The sequence below is a fragment of the Mustelus asterias genome, chromosome 7 (genome assembly GCF_964213995.1).
Source record: "Mustelus asterias chromosome 7, sMusAst1.hap1.1, whole genome shotgun sequence".
Classification (NCBI taxonomy): domain Eukaryota; kingdom Metazoa; phylum Chordata; class Chondrichthyes; order Carcharhiniformes; family Triakidae; genus Mustelus; species Mustelus asterias.
Window position 1 is genome coordinate 94,324,995 of NC_135807.1, and position 20,009 is coordinate 94,345,003.

Consider the following 20,009-nt stretch of genomic DNA (forward strand, 5'->3'; position numbering starts at 1 on the left):
ATTCTACATGCCCCGCTAAGCACAGGTATCAATAGCCACAATGGCAGTAGTCTAAGTACGCATGGCACCAAGCTTGACTTGCATGTCAACAAGCAGAAATCTCATGAGTTCTCTCTCAGCTTCCACTGCAGCAATCAGTGGCTTCAACCTGTGCTGCAATGGAGCTGAGACGTCTGCCATCAGATTTTGCACGACAGCTGGATCTGTCATTCTGGAAATGACAGGCTCCTAGTTCAGTACCATGTTGGAGGTGGATTCATCCATGTTCTTTGACAGTGTCAATAGGCTCAATGGCAGTTTCCCAATGCACCCAGCAGCCCTTTTTCCTATCGGTTACTCCATCAAAGTCCTCATCTGTCCAAAGTCCAGTGTTGTCCACTATTCTAGCCATTGGCTGCATATGGTTAATTGGGACTTCAGATTTGACTAATTGCATTTTTGATAAAAAATGAAAAATGTTGTTGGGCATATGGTCTGAATACACATATCAGAGCACGTGCATTTTTACTTTTTCCTGCATTTTTCAGTAAAAGGGCAAGACAAAAAAAAGCAGAGTTTGAGAATATTTTGATTGTTGGTGTTTCGCTTTCTTAAATCACTGAATGATGGTTGATGCCTACTAAGTATACATATAATACCTTTACCTGTATTGAGTATGTGCAAAGCATTTTCTACTGAAGCTACTGCACGTGGTTTAAAGGCTGATGCCGTAGAAATACCTGTGACAAGTCAGTGGGCACACTGCTCTAAAATATGCACAATGCCAGGATCTGAATTGGTGGCTGCGAGTATCAGATCAAACGATGGTGCATTTTTCTCAGAGGTCAGCTCTTTCTCAGGCACCACTCTCTGGCCAGGTGGCAATTCTTGGCATAACTATCCAAGGGTTACGGAAGGGGAAAGAGGCAGAAAGCATGATTATACCAAGCTGAAGCTTATATTTAATACCAGATTTCAGAATGAAGGTGAACTGGATTTCATAAGGCGCTTACGACAGGAACATACCATCACCTTGGTTAGTTTTAAGTGATGATAGTCTCCACTGCCTCAGTGATGGCGGTGTCAAAAATGCCGAGCATCACCTTGGAGGATATGCAGCCATGTCTGTCTGCTGCTATTCCTATTAATTGCTACCTTGCACTGGAAAAGTGGGGAAAGTGTGTCAGCATGTGTTGCAATGTTTCGAGGGACGTGTCCATCACAGCTGAATAGCTGGAAGTATGATGCTGCAAATGTGGCTCTGTGGCTCTCAATATTGGTAAGTGTGAGGACGAGGTGGAACATATGAATGTTATGCTGATTGCTGGAGATTGTTGCTGATGGGGGAGGGTAAGGGTCCAGTACATTAAGCTATTGGTGTTAGGGATGGCATTCAAAGGCGCATTCTTTGATCTTGACTCATATGAAGTCATGGACTTTTTTTGGTACTGTATTCAGGCCCTTGGGGCCAGACTCCTTGTATTGACCTCTGGTTATTTTCTTCCTCTGCCTTCACAGTGTTAAGTCTGGAAGGCTCCCAGATCCCATGCAGTAAGATGGCCTTGCTCCTTTTTTCCCCACTGGGACATCTGTAGTCTGAATCGCTCAACTAACTTACTAAGGTATCAAAGAAGCAATTCAAGTATTTTTAAGTATATTTGCAAAGTCAAATAGTGGAAATACAGTGGAAACCTGCTTAAACAAATTGGTCAGTGCATTTTTCCTTCAACTGTGCTCTGATTCTCCTAAACTACTGCTGTTTCTTATTTGACCCATCTCCCAAACCTCATGCAATAAAAATAGAGCTGAAGCAAACTGTTGTTCTGATTTAATCTTGGGGCTGAAAGCTTGAATCAGAAATATGTGCCAATAAATCAGGAATGTTGGTAAATCATAAATGACTGACATACAACATGAACTCTGACAGATTGCAATGCCAGGAGGACCTGTACTTACAACTAAGGCTATTCAACTCATTTAAGATCTGCTTATACTTTTACTTTATAAAAAGGAAAACTTGAAGTAACAAAATGGGGCTGTGAACTCTGGTTAGAGGCATTCCTGGAAGTTGGATCATTTGACATACTGACCATGTGATTCAACAAATGCAATTGCACTGATTGCATGAGCAAGGGAAGAGGGGTGGTGTCTATCGCCTCAGACACTCGGACTATGATTCCTTTTGATGATGACAACTTCTGAAATGGGAACGATTCAGAACTAATTTGTACTTGGACTTCACAGATTAAAACCAGGTGGCAGAAGTTGGTCTGAACCAGTTCAGAGCTTGCATGAAAGGCAGTGGGATTTTCTCATGATACATCATCCAGAACTCAATTCAGCAGAGATATCTCTAAACCACTTCCTAAGCTTGGATTCAAAAGTGTTCACATAGTCTTTCAACCCCCTCTTTCCTGTGACTTCATTCATTGCAACACCTCCCTAGATCTTTTATTTTTTTTTGTTTTCAACACATGTCCATTCCCTCTGAACAAAAAAGTCTCTCCCACAATTGCCATATAGCATGAAGTATCCCATCGTTTATTAATCTTCAGTTCAAGGATTTTTCTTCTCCTTTTCCCCTCGTTTCTTCCATTTCCAAGTTCTCCATTTGTCCAATGGAAATAATCTTTCACTATTTTCCCCACAGTAAAGTTTCACTCACCCAAGTAACAGTTGTTCCCCTCAGTGGTGCTCCCATTCACTATCGTACTGCTACTATTCTCAGCTCTGTAGAAAATAATGGCCTCCATGCCAACCCCACTTCCCGACAACGGGGCCTTTCTCTCCCATGACACAATTTCCATCTCTCCTCAGATCCCCATCCGTCTCCATCACTACCCCTGCCTCTCCACCCTTGATTCCCATTCCCATATTTCCTCTCTTCCCTCAAATCTCGAGCTCCCTTCCCTCAAAACACCCACCTCTTCTCTCAAGCCACCACCAAACCAACCAACTCCAGGCTTCCCTCCATTTCCTTGTGGTTGGGTGAAACCATTGAGTTTGAAATTTTAACAAAGCAGTCAGTGACATTACAGGGTGGAGGTGGTGCATACAGCAGGGGGAAATTTAAGTAGATAAACTCCCAGGTTGCTTGAGACACAGCTTGGTAGTCATCCATGCATCCAATTCCTGGAATCTCCCAATCATTCTGGGAAGGTTGGATACCCTAAACTAAATCTACTGCAAGGTTCAGCTACTGATAAAAACAAGCAGCTCCTCAAATACAATAACTTTATCTTCTATCACCACCCCACCAGAAAAGCACTGTTGCCCTTCACTTCTGGGTCTCATTTTTATCCAATCTCTTCTTCCTCTGTTTGTGCTGCAGTCAACATATCCCGTTTTGCCTCCATTTGGCTCTCAGTCTGTATATTATCATACAAGTTCACCACACAGGAGGAGACTTCAGACCGAATTTCTGCCATTGAGGTGGGAAGCTTAAGATGGTAAATTTCTCGACTTGGCAGATCCATTCCCTGTAAAAGAGCCCTTGCCTGCCATAATTTTATTCTTGGGAGACAAGGAAGGACGTGGCTGGGTCTTCCATTTTAAAAACACTTCGAGTCAGCCTGACTCCGTTAAAATCCAGGCCAATGTCTGTGCCTACCCTTTGCCAAAGCTATCCAAAACCAATTTCTTAACTTGCCTTTTCCATATATTTTTTCCTGTTTCAGATATTTACACACTTTTCCCTTAAAAGATGCAAATTTTTCTGTCTTGATTTTTCTCCATGATAAAGCATGCTCCAACAACTGTCTGCATAAAATACTTCTCCAAACTTCACTCTACAGAAGATATAAAGAAAATTCTGTGTGCAGGATGTCATTTATCAATTACATTATCCATTTAACTGGGTTTCATTGCAAGAGTGACACAGAATCAAAATAAACCCGAAATGAATTGTTCCAAATTTGCTACCAAAACTTCATTATGATTCAAATAAAGCTTGTCAATTGCAAAGACCACTCCTTGTGTTTGGAGAAGAATTAACAGCAAAACTGGATGTATGCAACATGACTATGTTGTTCAATTTTGCCACAAGCTGCCTTTGGCCCAACGTATTTGCAAACCATTCACTACACTCCCTAGAAATTAAACTTAATACAAATTATAAATCCTAAATATAACTTTAAATATAGAACATTTAACAAATCTTGTTCGGTAATGACAATTCATTGCACTGGTACATGTTTATATTGTGATGCAGCAGGCATCAATAGCTGAGAGTGACAGGTCAGATGGACCAAAGGATCCTTTCCTATCCACCACTGTATGTATGTGCATAGGCAACAAATGTCAGCAGGTAATTGCAAACATCCCAGCTTAATCCCGACTTGCTCAACACCTGCACAAGTGCTTTCCAGTACAGGACACCTAATAACAATTAGGAACAGTTATCTTAGCTGAATTATTCTCTCCTTAGCACAGGTGCACTGAAGACAATTGCAGTGCCCCCATCTCCACCTCGGCTGAGATCAGCTGACTCAATGCACAGCAATTAACACTGCTTGATCTGCAAGACTTTCCAAGCAGGGCAATGCATTTACAAACTGAGCCACTACATTTAATATAATTAAATATCTTACCTCAGTGGTAGAAAGAACGGTGTCTTCATCAAGGCTAAGTACTGCATGCGTATTGATGGCATCATATGGAAGAAAACGGCTACTCATAACCTGCACATAATGCAGAAAAAAGTGGATAACTAGTTTGGCATCTTCAAGGTGGCAAACATAAGACCAGTGCGGTCTTATGAAAAGTCCTGATATATGTTTGTTAATTGCCTAAATTGATATTATCACATGCACTGGATAACACCACTGCTGAAACTACATTGACACATTCCAGCACTGATGGTTCTATTTTAAACACAGCTGTGTTCTCCTCTTAAACCTCCAGAAAGTATCTCCTTCACACGAAATGCAAAGACAGAATAATTTGGCAATGATTTGTAGATTCTAAGTGGTAACATGTAACATTATTTGACTTAAGTCACAAGATAAAGATTTACTAAAAGTTGGCAATCATAGGAAACTGCACGTAGGACTGTTCCTCTTCATGGAGAAAGCCATTCAATTCTACAAATGACAACAGTCATTATAATTGCTGTGCCCTATGCAGCTGCATAATTTTGGGAACCTTTAAATGCTTGGTATTGTTTCCATCAAATTTTAAAACATATGCATCAAATGTAGGTCAACATTCTTTTTAATTTAATTCTGCATATAATAATAGGATTCCTGGTGCAATGTGTACAGTGCTGATAATCAAGTTTAGACTCAACCGTAGAATCCCTACAGTGTAGAATGAAGCCATTCGGCCCATCAAATCCCTGGCACTGTGAAGCAGTAGTGCTAACCATTGTGCCACCAAGCCCAAACTGAGGCACAAAGGAGCCACAAATTTGGATTTCCACCAGCTATGTTCCGGTGCAAACTGTAAAACGGTTATTCTTGGTACTTCAGTTTTTAAACAGTTTTATATTTTTTGAAAATAAGAGTCTAGCCAGAAAGCTCTGAGTGAGGAATTAATTGTGTAATGTTCCCCAATTTTTCGCAACATGACTTCTAAAGAAATTGAACTTTGCTGAAGTATAGTTGCTTCGGCACCAGCAGTCACTCAGTTGCCTTTCTTCTGATCTTGTGCATACTTAGATGGTGAATGCAAATAGGCTATTTGACTGTCGACAACAAATCTAGTTCTGTTCCATATAAAGTGTGGAACCTCCCTCATTTTCCAACTTCCTATCTGAGGAACACAAGAGACCATTGAAGCATTTCAATTTCTGGCTATGCTGAGATCCATGAATTCAACTCAGTGGCATTTTATTTTCTAGGATTTAGAATGCAATGCCTTTTGTCTATTAGGTCACATTGTAAATTCTAATTAACTTTCAAGGTATCATTCAACAAAGATTCATTTGGTGAAAAATAAAATATGGTACAGTAATATACTCTAGGGGGAAATGATAACAATTATTTACTTAAGATTATAGACAATAGAAAGTAAATGTTGCCTATGTGAATGATGAAAAAAACCTCATCCATCCACATCATTCCAGCATTGTGGAGCACTGCACTGTGGAGAGTATTGTGTATACTCCAGAATTTAAAAGGTACAGAGATATAATTTTTGAAAAAACAATTGATTGTTCAAAAAGGTGCTCTGAACTACAACATGTTAACATATAACAACAGTAAAATGTCCTAGGCCACTTTACAGGGATGATCAAACAAAATTTGACACAAATGATGATATGAATAGAGTGAGGGAGAACTGTTGAAATCCCTGTTCTCTTTCCAGTTATCTGCAGTCAGCAAGCTTTTGACAGAAAGACAAGTGGGCACATTTTAACTTCCAAGTGGGTGGGCAATTTGAAAGCCCAGCAGCAAGCTCTTCACGGGTTTAAATAAAAAAGATTGTTCACTTAAATGCCAGCCCTGAAATCTGGTGCTCCCTGGTCCTCACTCAGACATACAATGACACAATAGACTCAAGGAAAATACAGTTGATGAGAGTAGTTCACTTTTACAGATTAGATGCAAAGAGTAGCTCATGATTCACGTGATTGGCTTGTTTTTTAAAACACAATGTGCAGGCCTAATGAAGATGTCTTCATTCCCGAGGGGTAGTTCAGGTAAATTCAACATCTGAGGTTGTACGCTAAAATTCAGGATTCTCTCAAAGAGATGGACTTTCTGCTGGTCACAATGCTCATTTTTTGCAATCCCATTATTAGGAGGTCAGTTTGCTGAATTAGTGGATCCGAGAAGGAAAAGTTTTGGAAAACCTGTGATGTTACAGCCTTTAGTCCTTTTAAAGTATTGGTATTATCTGCTGCTGCTTTGGTTACAAAGGGATAAACACTGCTGCCTTAGCCTGTGATTCCTCAGAATGGCAGTTCATTTTCCAAATAAGCAGTAGTCATAGGTTGATTACCACATCTTAGTTGATATTTTACTGCGCTCATTCTGAGGGGGGGGGGGGGGGGGGGGGTTTAAGATGATCACCTTCTGTTTCAAAAAAAGACCCATGCAATTTGTGAATGCCTCTTGATGGTCAGTTAACACCTTTACATCTGGGATGCGCCTTTTTGTATCTATCAAACAGCTTTTGAATATATATCCGACATTTGGCAGCCATCTTTGCAACACATTCGTTTATCTTTTTTTTAAATGCCCAAATACAAAGAGGCCACATTGAATAAAGTTTGTATATTGATGGTTAGGGGTATATGTCATGTCTTTACTGGCCATAATAACGAGATGACCATAAACTTGGTCAAGAGGTAGGTTCTAAGTGATTTAAAAGAAGAGAAAAATAGAGAGGTTTAAAGGAGTGAATTCTAGAGCTTCAGGCTTGGGAAGCTGAAGGCACAGCCACCAATGAGGGTGAAAGAAAATCAGGGGTGCATAATAGCATGGCATTGGAAGAGTGCAAAAATTTATAAGGCTTGTAGGGCTGAATGAGGCTAGAGAGACAAGGAGGGCTGAAGCATTGTTGGTATTTGAAAACAAAGATGTGAAATTTAAAATTGTGTTCCTGGACAAGGAGCCGATGTAGGTCAGTGAGCACAGGGGTGATGGGTGAATGAAGTTGGTGCAAGGTAGGATGAGGACATAGTTATGGATGCGCTGAAGTTCACATAAGGCACAAGGAGGCGGCGAACCATGAGCATTGGAATAACTGCGCATAGAGACCATAAAGACATGGATGAAGCATAGAAGGGGCAGGGATGGGTAGAGTCATGGTCATGGAAGGGGCGAAGAAGAGGGCACACATAGCGATTCCAATGTCCCTGCTGCATAGTTTAAGTTCTCCAAGAACCCATTTTAGAAGAGAGTCAATTTAACTGGTCTGCAAAATTGAAGTCAAAGTTCCTAACCTTCAAGATACAATATGGACTCTTTGAAATTGGTCTTTTTAAAAAAGAAAAGCCAATGTGCTTCGAAGAGAAACATCTCAGCTGAACTGAAATAAGAGACGGGAAACTACTATGGAGTTCTGTATAGGTTACCACAGAAATTGTAGCTGCAGTATGCTATTGGAGTCACAGGTGAAAGGCATTGCATCAACTGTAGAGACATCTTAAACATTAAATTGAAAAGGGTTTTTTTGAAAATGTGATCATTTTAAAAGTCAAATATAGATTTAATTTTGGACACCCTGAAGTGTTTACATAATTTAGTCTTATCCGACACACTTGCATCATAAATCAAAATTCATATTATACTTTTTCTAGCGTGGGTTGGAACTTCCTATGTGTAGTGGTAGATCATCATCATGAGGCAGGAGAAAGCAAAAAGAGGGGACGGTTCACAGAATTGAAGATGTCAGCATACTACACAATACAAAAGCTGTTATCAATGACAGTATGGGTTAGGAATTTGAACTTCATTGTCTAGTTGATACCACAGCTTTACTGTTGCTGATTCACTCCACAGGTTTTGCATACTTTAGCGTGAGCCACATTTCGAACTGCTTTTTGATGAAAAGGCTACTTTATGTGATCACTGCACAGAATTACAAAAATTTTACCCCCTTAGCTTTTCTTTTTTAAACTTTGCAAGGAGGATTCTGGTTATAACAAATCACCCATGACACGGACCATAAACCACAAGTATTACTGGGATTCAAATTATTGGCCCCAATGCCACTTAATAATTTATTTTTTGTAATCCACTGATCCTTCCTCATTGTATATTCTCTCTACATAAAAATTGCTAGAGTGAGGATGTTAGGTTAGTATGTGAGCTGGACCAGAGACAAAGATTACTATACAGTTGAAAAGCTATCAGCACATATTTAAGGGTACTTTATCTTTAAATTCTGAATCATATGCATGCCTTTCTTGTCCCTTCGAATCATTGTCAAAGATGTCAAAGCTTATTTTCTGAAGTACACAATTGTATCAAAATCAGCAAATCCTATTTGCAATCTCCTCACTGAATTGAAGAGAAGCATTCTATGAAAATAAATTGCGCAGCCTAAAGAAACTTACTTTATTTTCCCCTTCGATTACCAGTACAGGGACAGCAGTGGAGGGCCACCGGTGTTTGGCTGGCAAAGGTTTGTCACAGTCCCATAACACAATAACCTGCAAACAACCAAGCACCATTGTGATTAATATACAGAATTTACATTACCACTAAGTTAATGCCTATTAAAATGCCCTGTTTCATAAATTACTACTCATTGACAACACAATTACGTACTTCAAAATAATATTTCTCAGCCATTTATAGTTCCATGATCAGAGCTAAAAATAACATTTTGGGTAAATTAGTAGGTTATGGACCAAGTGCTGGTAAATGGGATTAGTATAGATTGACATTTGATAATTGGCATAGACAGTGCACCGAAGGGCCCGTTTCTATGCTGCATGACTCTATGAAGATCATTCCAGTTCAAAAGGGGCAACAAAAAGCACATGGAGTGTGTCATGATGTGCATGCATGAACATATGGAGAGAATCAAAACATAGTGAACTAAGGCAAAAGAAATAAGAACCTTTTTAGTAGGTCTATCATTATTACAATTTACATCCAGATACTGTGGTACATGGAGCAACATAGCTTTTCCATAGAAATGCCTGTCACCATATTCATGATTTATGCATCACAAACGGAGAGTGTTTACCCAGTAAGCAGTCAAATCCCACAAGAGCAGGAAGTTCTAGGTTGCACTCCCAGTCAGTTCTGAGTTAAGATGATTTTAACTGCTGCATTGGCAGGAGCGTGAAAATTCATGAGACAGCCACAAGTTTGGAACCAAGATGGAAAAGTACCAAATCAGCCCTTATTACAAAGCCTGATTACTTTCAAACCACATACACTAGATGGGGTGTGTTCACACAATGGGGAAGATCAATCTGTGTGATGACCGAACTGCGATAACACCACAGACAAATAGTTCTTGACATCAAAACTCAAACATGAATAATGATCAATTTGGTGAGGAACTAGTAAAGCACTTCACACCTGTAAAACCGAACTGCAGCAAGGATGCCTTCCAGAAGGGCAGAGAAGAAAGTTGGCAAAGAATTTTATAAAACACAAATCTCCACCAGAGCTTCTTAAAAAATAAATTCTCACTGTAACCAAAAATGGTCAATTTACCTGGGCACAATATTGGGACTTAGCTACTGCTACTAGGAGTTTTAATATTGGCTGTGACTGCGAAACCAGCGGAGTCACTACATGGATAACGGCAGTAAACTTAGATGAAGGCTTTATACCTGAAACCAAAAACAGAAGTTTAAAGATAAATTCAAAAAATAACTCAAATAGCTTAAGCTGCTGACTCTTGTAAATAAATCTAAGGCATGAAGTTAACTAATGTGTTTGACAATATGTATGCTACATACAGATCACTAAACCTTGTAACTAAACAGCATCTCACATTAGGAAACCCAATCCAATATCTCAAAATTTGGAGTGGGACATTTTGCAGCATGCTATTGAATTAGACATTTTATCCTCAGTCTTCAGCTCAAAAGCTTTGCACACTGCAAATTGCTGAAGATGGAGCTGATAATGGTGTGCCGAGATCAATGGGGCATTTAGGACAATGTGGCCCATGAGGTTACAGTATTGAGAAAGAAATCAAGGAAAAGAAACAAAGAAGAAGAGAGTAAAATCAGATACAAGCAGAGAAATAGCGCAAAAGGAAAACAGGAACAGAGAGAGGAAAGTGAGACAGAAAGGACAAGAAAGGAAGCATTTATTTCTTGCAATAATTAAACTTGAAATTGTCTTTCTGGGTCAGAAAAGTGTGACATTATAAGAACATAATTATCACCATTAAAAGGTTGACTTAACCATACTTGGTTAAGTACCAGCCCTAACCTATTAAAGCAAATTTAATTCTTAAATAATGCCCAAATATAGTAATTTTTAGAACTCATGGGGCAATTAACTGCAAGCCCCTGTTTTATAGCCAATGGCGTAGTGGCACAATTTGTGCCAATTCACAACTCTCAGGGTATCTCTCCCAAGCCACAAATTATTGGATGATTTACATATTAATGATACTGTGTACATTAACAACTTTTCTATTTTCCATTGAAATTCTAGGTAAAGGTAACTGTGAAAGAACACAAGATCATGAAATCACTTATCTGCATTATTGTAGCTTCATTTTGGAACTAACAAAATAAAAAGGAATTCCAACATTACAGTTTGAATCAATAATTATTTTATAATGCAGAAGTTGGTTTCCACTATATTTATTCATGTGGAGATACCCAAAACATAAAAATGAGTACAACCAAAAGATTGCAACTCTAATTATTGCTGCATTCATAAAATTATTTTGCACTAAATCAGTACAGACTGCCAGTGTACAATGAAATTTCACTTTAGCATGTTTGTCTACCCTATCATTGTCCTACAAAGAAGTAATTTAACATTCAGATTCAAATTTTTTTACAATATGATTAAAGCATTGCATTATAAATTTTGAAGCATAAATATGCTATTATATTTTGTATAAAAAAAGGATTCAACATATAAAGGATTATCAACATATGAAGATTCATCAGTGCTTTCATAGAAGCTTGAATTCATTTGCATTCTACTTACCTAGATAAGAATAATAAAAAGGAAAATCTCCTAAGTGTGAAGAATACTGTGGCTGGCTAAATAATCCTCCTGGAGGTTTATTCCAAATTAAGCCATTGCGAGATATATGGTTCAGAATTCTGTCTTGAATGATCTATAAAAAATATATAGTTAGCAATACTGATTTCCGGACAGAGACATTGACTCTATGGCTATGAATTTGCAAACACTGAAGAGTCAACATTATTTTTTATAATCTACTCAGCAATTACTGTCTGCATAGTTTCTGGGATAACTCCGTACAAAATGTTTTCAGGGTGAATGGTGGCATAACTATATTTAATTTCAATGCAGCTACAATAAATGTTGCAACATCACATTTAAGCATTGCTTGAAGATACCATTAAAAGATTTTGAAAGATAAAAATACACTAAATTGTTGATTTACAAAGGTAATGTAAGCTTTGTTTATCTTTAATGAACTAACAACTTGGTCTAGTGTTTTAGCTAGGCCATGACATAATCTGTTTCAATAACCTAATGAGCAAAGCACAAAGTCATACTGAATCAGAAATTTCCAGACAGGATTCCCAATTTGGGCAGAATTTGTTTCTCTCAACTAGAGAAATATTTGGGATGCAACCGTTTTGCTACAGGCTAAAGTGTGGATGAAGGTAAGGGAAGAGATAAATTATACTTCTCGCTGATTGCACTTTATTATTCTTCCAAGAGATTAGTCCTGAAGATGATGGTGGTGAGCAACTTTCTTACACCATTGCAATCTGCGTGATGCAAGTTATTTAGATGATTAGATAGAATGGCTTTGGTCATCTAAAAGAGTTTACAAAAGCAAAATGCAGAAGATGCTGGAAATCTGAACTAAAGAACAGAAAATACTGGAAATACTCAGCAAGCCAGGCAGCATCAGTGGAGAGAGAAATAAGTTAATTTTTCAGGTTGATGACTTTTCATCAGAACAAGAGCCAGAGATGTAACACAGTTAAAGGAGGAAAAGTAGTAGGGAAGAGGGTGGTAGTGGAGTGAATAGTAAAAGGAAAGAACTGTAATTAGGATGGGAGATGGGAAGAGTTCAAGTGACAAAAGGAATTACAAGGCAAAAGTGGATGGTAATGGAACAAGAAACAAAAGATGGTTCGAGAGGAAGTATAAATGGCAAAAGCATAATCATTATCAACAACTGTTGACCAGAAAAATGGGAACAATAGTTATATTAAATTGTCAAACTCCCACATTGAATCCTGAAGACTGTGATGTGCTGTTGTACTTTGAAGTTCATTAGAATAGTGTGGGAGGCCAAGGACAAAGAGATCAGAGTGGAAGTGAGATTGAGAATTACTATGACTGGTGACTGAAAGATTGGTGTCATGTATACAAACTGAACAAGTGTTCCACAAAACCCTCTCCGTAACCTGCATTTGGTCTCCCCACTGAGCAGACCACATTCTGAACAGCAAATACAGTATAGCAAACTGAAACTAGTACAAATAAATTGCTGTTGTAACTAGAAGTTCTTGGGGTCCTGGGAGGCAAGGGAAAATAAGTTGACACATTAGGCAACCAATGAGGTTTCCTAAGAATCTTTAATCTTGTGAAACCCCCACAGCCAGCCTGTTTGGCTCCTGAGGAAATGGTCTCTCTGTTAAGAGTTAGTGCCCTGTGAGATTTGAACTCCTTACATCCTGACTTAATCTTTAAAGGATACACAGCAAAAACTTCATAAGACTAACGTACACTCTTGTCACATGGCCACTGATGAATGTGCACTGTCCAATCTAGTACGTTAAAATCCCACTTGGATATATGGAAGAACTGCTGATATTTGTAGTGTATCCCACCAATTTATTATCACAAGTAGAGATAATTGGCAAAAAGCAGCACGAGGAGAAATACTTTGTTCATATTTAAAATATATTAGTTTAGAATAGTGCAAAAGCTTTTTATAACGGGTTTTCAAGTCATCTTAATACTTATTTCAAACAAGCTGCTAAATTTTGTGAAATTATCTGAATGAAGTGAATGGATAGGTAAAATTAGTGCTTCATATCATGATTTTATGTTATGTTCTTTGTGGTTTCTGGAGGGCAAGCCAATACATATGAAGATGTTTTAAAGGATTTCTGAAGGATCAGAAGTTAAAATATTCAATGCTCTCTTCCATTCAATAGGTTGTTTGTGATTAAGTATAGTACAGTGCATATAATTTATTCAGCTGCAAGTCTTCTTGAATCCAATCCACACATTAGTATCACTATATTTCCAGATTTTATACAGAGCACAAACACCACCATTCACACACCCTGCAACACCACACATAAATAATCTAAATAGTCAATAATTTACATCACGTATAGATAAGTGATTAAATTATGTTGAATTGGATAAGCTTTACACATCTCTATATATTGTTGACATTGCTGTTACATAGGTTAAGTCAAAACTTCATCATAGACAACTTGATCAGGATAAATGGGAAATAATCTAAAAATCAGCTCCACATATTCACCTGATTCTGAAATCTTTAAACCAATTAGTAATAGAGGATTTGCACATTCCGAACAAAGTGTCTGTAGGTGTTTAGTGGGTGTTGAAATCCGATGGAAATTATTTGTCTCAAGATTTCAGGGTCAGACATTTTGCTTCCAATTTCCAGCCCTCTATCACCTTTGCATGGTCCATCTCAGACACTTCCCTTCCTTGATGTCTTGGTCTCCATTTCTGGTGATAAACTGTCCACTAGTATCCATTACAAGCCCACCGACTCCCACAACTATCTTGACTACAGCTCTTCACATCCCACATCCTGCAAGGGCTCCATCCCATTCTCTCAGTTCCTTTGCCTCTGCCACATCTGTTCAGATGATGCCACTTTCCAAAATAGCATTGCCAATATGTCTTCCTTCTTCCTCAATTGCGGTTTTGTACCCACTGTGGTTGACAGGACTCTCAACCGCACCCAACCCATCCCGGGCCACTGCTCTCGCCCCCTCCCCTCCCTCCCAGAACCAGGATACGGCCCCCCCCTTGTCCTCACTTTTCATTCCACCAGTCTCCGCATTCAAAGGATCATCCTCTGCCATTATTGCCAATTCCAATATGGAGCCACTGCTCAACACATCTCCTCATCCCCCTCCCATCAGCATTCCGCAGGGACCATTCTCTCCAGGGCACCCTGGTCCACTCCTCCATCATACCCAACACCTCACCCCCTGCCCACGGCACCTTCCCATGAAATCGTAGAAGGTGCAACACCTGGCCCTTTACCTGCTCCCTGCTCTTCGTCCCAGATTCGAAACACCCCTTTCAGGTGAAGCAGCACTTCACATGCACCTCCTAGGGCGGCACGGTAGCACAGTGGTTAGCACTGCTGCTTCACAGCTCCAGGGTCCCGGGTTCGATTCCTGGCTTGGGTCACTGTCTGTGTGGAGTTTGCACATTCTCCTCGTGTCTGCGTGGGTTTCCTCCGGGTGCTCCGGTTTCCTCCCACAGTCCAAAGATGTGCGGGTTAGGTTGATTGGCCAGGTGAAAAATTGCCCCTTAGAGTCCTGGGATGTGTAGGTTAGAGGGATTAGCGGGATAAATATGTGGGGGTAGGGCTTGGGTGGGATTGTGGTCGGTGCAGACTCGATGGGCCGAATGGCCTCCTTCTGCACTGTAGGGTTTCTATGATTTCTATGATTTCCTTCAATCTGGTCTATTGCATTTGCTGCTCCCAATGCCGTCCACTCCACATCAGAGAGACCAAAAGCAGACTGGGTGATCGCTTTGTTGAACACCTTCGGTCAGTCTGCAAGCAGGGCCCTGACCTTCCTGTCACTTGCCAAGTCAACACACCACCCTGCTCCCCTGTCCACATGTCTGTCCTTGGCCTTTTGCAATGTTATAGTGAACCCCAACGCAAACTGGAGGAACAGCATTTCATCTTCTGATTGGACATTTTTACAGCCTTCTGGACTGAACATGGAGTTCAACAACTTAAAAGCATGAACTCTCTCCTCTACCTTCCCCCATTTCTATTTGTTTTGTTTCATCCTATTCATTCATTTCATCATCCTTTTTCTCACCTCCATTTTATCACTTTTCATTCCAGCTCTCCGCCTTGGCCCTCCCCCCTCCTTCGGGCAACATTCTTCAGGCAGTCCTTCAACAATCTGCACCTCTGTTTTGCCATTCATGCATTCTGATCACTTAATGGACACTTCTTAGCACCTTCTCAGCCTTCTGTATCCTCATTTATATTTCCTTTGTCCGATTCCATTACTCCCCCTACCCCCCATAGTATAAATCTCCACTGCATCTATTTGCTCTCAGCTCTGACAAAGAGTTATCTGGACTCGAAACGTTGCTTCTATTCTCTCCCCACCGATGCTGTCAGACCTGTGAAATTTTTCAGCATGTTCTGTTTGAGTGTGTGTATAGTTTTCATTGTTGGATTAAAGGACAAATTGGCATGCATTAAACCCAAGTCATACTCACTTCTAATGTAGTCAATACTATCCTCTCAACTGAAGAAAAATAAGCTTCCCATAAGAACTGCGTCTGTTGCCTAAGTGCTAGGATTTTGTCCTGATTAATAGATCTTATTGTTGAAGGTATCTGTAAGACAAGGCATAGAAACATAGAAGAGGACAACGACATTCGGCCCTTACAGCCTACTCTGGCATTCAATACAATCAATATGATGAGACGATGAACAATGAGCAATGACAGAAAATGTGCACCTTTTAATTAATTGTAGAATAATTCTACATAATATTTAGAGAACACATCTGCTTCACTGCAGTAATGAATTTGCAAAGCACTCATGCAACAGTTACATGCAAATTAGACCTTCAACCAGCACAACAGAAAAGGTTTGGGTTAATACGTAGATCTGTGCAGGTATATTAGCACTAAATGTTGGTATGCATTTATTGATATGTTCTGTTTGGGGGTCGCAAACCTCAATTGACATGAATATAGCTTGAAAGAGACCTAATTTTTAAAGAGAAACTGCATGTACCATTTGGTGACGGGATGTAAAGGCAATATCCCCCATTCAGTTGGATCCTGATCTAGTATTTCACTGGGATAGAGGAATGAGCAGTGGTGAATGGAAGGTGTATCAGTTTGGGTGATACCCACAATCATTGCCAGAGGTTGGATTTCACAACTACGTTGTCAAACGTGGAGCATTTTCAGCACTATGTGGAGATTTTCAAAAAATTGAATCTTACAAACTGCAAATCGATATTTAATTGGGATCAAAGTTAATGGCAAAATTCAACTGATCCAGATGTTTTGATGAGTACAAAAATTGAGGAAATGTATAATCATCTGGTATGTGAAGTTGTCGGTTTAATATTTAACAGCTTTTTTAAAATTAAAAACCTTCGATGAATGACACACAGGAAGTCTATAATTGGCCTCCTGCAGGAACATGATCCTAAATGAAGTGTGAATGATAAATCTAAACTAATCAAAACATTAAGTTGAATAAATAAAGTTTCAGCTGGGAAAATTCTCACAACTGGAGCAATGCAATATAGAAACATCTGTGTGATAATATGTACTGAATGTAATTACTAGGAAAGAATTGGTTTGTGAACTATTCCACCAAAGTAAGCATAACAGAATTCTCCAAATAATTATAGGGCATTACTAATTCCAGGGAGACAGTTGCAATACCTATAGTCCTTTATGAAGTACAAATTAGTTTACCATGTGCACTTGTGACCTGACACGTCGAATTAAAAAGAAAATTTAGAAATATTTAGTTCAGATTCATATCACACTAGATCTTAAAGTTACCACAAAACTGTAATATCAATTTTTAAAACTGTAGACTAAATACAATCTTATTAAATACGTAACTGAAGATGTCAGACTCAAGTCAGGTGGAACAGAGACAATGGTTTTCCTAATACAACAGTAATTGACTGCAGAGATAACCATGGGGTGGTGCTATCAGTGACATAAATACCAATACCACGAGACCTTAACGTGTTTGTCACAGACTCAAAGAAAATATCAGCAGGAAACGAAACAGAACTAAGAACTTTGCACTCCTTTGAATGCACTTCCATAAACTAATTTATCTGCAACTGTTATGTAATTGACAGTAATTTATTTTTACTTTTACCACAAATTCTTAATGAAATAAACATGAAATGGGCTAATTAGCAATCTGCCTGTTCTATTACAAATATTTGTTATCCACCATAGAAAATACAATAATATTCTTCAAAGTTTTGTTAATTGGTTATTTTCCTCTATTTGTAGAATAATCAGGTATTCAATTAGTCTTAAAAATACATTGGCTGGAAATCATATTTAACAAATAACGTGCAACAAAGTCCATTTTTCAAAATGTATTTATGGGATGCAGGCTTTGCTAGTTAAGCCAGCATTTATTGTCTATCCACAACTGCCCTTAAAGAGCTGGTGGAGCTGCCTTCTTGAACCGCTGCAGTCTAAATGGTCTAAGTGCATCCACAGTGCTGTTAGGGCGAGTATTTCAGGATTTTGACCCAGAGATTGTGAATGAATAATGATATATTTCCAACTCAGAATAGTGAGTGGCTTAGAAAGGAAGGTCTAGGTGGTGGTGCCCCATGCATCTGCCACCCTTCTCTTTCTAGATGGGCTGCGTGGTGGCACAATGGTTAGCACTGCTGTCTCAGTGCCAGGGAACCGAGTTTTATCCCAGTCTTGGGTGACTGTGCAGAGTTTGCATGTTCTCTCAGAGTGTGTGTGGGGGATTCTTCCAGGTGCTCCATTTCCTCCCACACTCCAAAGATGTACAGGTTAGGTGGATTGGCCATGGTAAATTGCCCCTTAAAGGGATTAGGTGCTAACTATGTGGGGTTACGGGGGTGGGCCTGGGTAAGAAGCTCTGTCAGAGAGTTGATGCAGACCCAGTGGGCCAAATGGCCTGTAAGAATTCTATGATTGTGGTTGTGAATTTCAAAGGTGCTGTCTAAGAAGGCTTGGCGAGTTCCTGCAGTGCACCTCGAGGACTGGAACATACTACTGCTGCCAATGTGCAACAGTGGCGAGGGAATGAATGTTGTGGATAGGGCGCTAATCAAACAGGCTGTTTTGTCCTGGATGTTGCTAACTTCTTGAGTGCTGTTGTAGCTGCACATCAAGACAAGTGGAGATTATTCCATCACACTTCTGACTTGGGCCTTATGGTTGGCCTTGGGGAGTCAAGAGGTGAGTTACTTGCTGCAGGAGTCCTAGCCTCTGACCTGCTTTTGTAGTCACAGTATGTCATAGAATCCCTACAGAGTAGGAGACGGCCATTCGGCCCATCGAGCGCGCATTGACAACAATCGCACTCAGGCTCTATCCCCGTAACCCCACATATTTACCCCACCAATCCCTCTAACCTACGCATCCCAGGACACGAGGGGACAATTTAGCATGGCCAATCAACCTAACCCGCACATCTTTGGACTGTGGGAGAAAACTGGAGTACCCGGAGGAAACACACGCAGAACGTACAAACACACGGAGAATGTACAAAATCCACAGTGACCCAAGCTGGGAATCGAACCCAGGTCCCTGGAGCTGTGAGGCAGCAGTGCTAACCACTGTGCCACCGTGTTGCCTCATAGCTCCAGGGACCTGGGTTTGATTCCCGGCTTGGGTTTCTGGTCAAAGTTAACACCCACAGATGTTCATGCCTGGGGATTCAGTGATGACAATGTCATTGAATGGAATAGAGCAATGATTAGATTCTCTCTTGCTGGAGATGGTCATTGCTTGGCATTTGTGTGGCATGCAAGTTACTTGCCACTTGGTCAGCACAAGCCTGGATATTGTCCTGGTTTTGCTTCACTTTATCAATGACTACTTCAGTCTCTGAGAAGTTGCAGATGGTTCTGAACATTTCGCTGACGATTGCGCACTTCCCCACTTCATCCTTAGGATGGAAGGAAGGTCATTGATGAAGCAGTTGAAGATGGTAGGACCTACCACCATCACCACCTTCAGTTTTGCTAGGCCTCTTTGCTGCTACAATACAAAATGCTGCCTTGATGTCAAGGGCAGTCACTCATCTCACCTCTGGAGTTTAGCTTGTCTGTGTTTGAACCAAGACTGCAATGAAGTCAGAAGCTGAGTGGCCCTGGTGGAAGTCAAACTTAGTGTCAGTGAGTTACTAAGCAAGCACTGCTTGATTGCACTGTTGATGAGCCCTACCATCACTTTACTGAGGAATGACAGTATTCTGATGGGTGGTAATTTGCTGGGTTGGATTGTTCTGCTGTGTGTGTACAGGGCCTAGCTGGACAACTTTCCCCATTGCTGGGTGGATATTAATGTTGTAGCTGTACTGGAACAGTTTTTATATTTCATAAGCCATGAGAAATTTTCAAGTCCTTAAACTGGATTGAAGACTATAAAAGACACATCAGACAAAATTTCAGCACGATAATGTCTGAAGCAAATAGAATTTGCAGA

At 39.9% G+C, this 20,009-nt stretch overlaps 1 protein-coding gene across 1 annotated transcript in view; it reads right to left on the reverse strand.

The window, feature by feature from the left end:
• Nucleotides 1-20,009, reverse strand: part of LOC144495851 (exostosin-1-like) — a 190,294-nt gene that overhangs the window by 17,504 nt on the left and 152,781 nt on the right. Inside the window, exons 4-8 of the mRNA XM_078216489.1 lie at nt 16,038-16,157; nt 11,565-11,697; nt 10,101-10,219; nt 8,984-9,079; nt 4,569-4,658 (exon numbers count right to left, since the gene is read on the reverse strand). Of these exons, the coding sequence (XP_078072615.1) occupies nt 4,569-4,658; nt 8,984-9,079; nt 10,101-10,219; nt 11,565-11,697; nt 16,038-16,157 (558 nt within the window). The remainder of the gene's footprint in view (nt 1-4,568; nt 4,659-8,983; nt 9,080-10,100; nt 10,220-11,564; nt 11,698-16,037; nt 16,158-20,009) is intronic.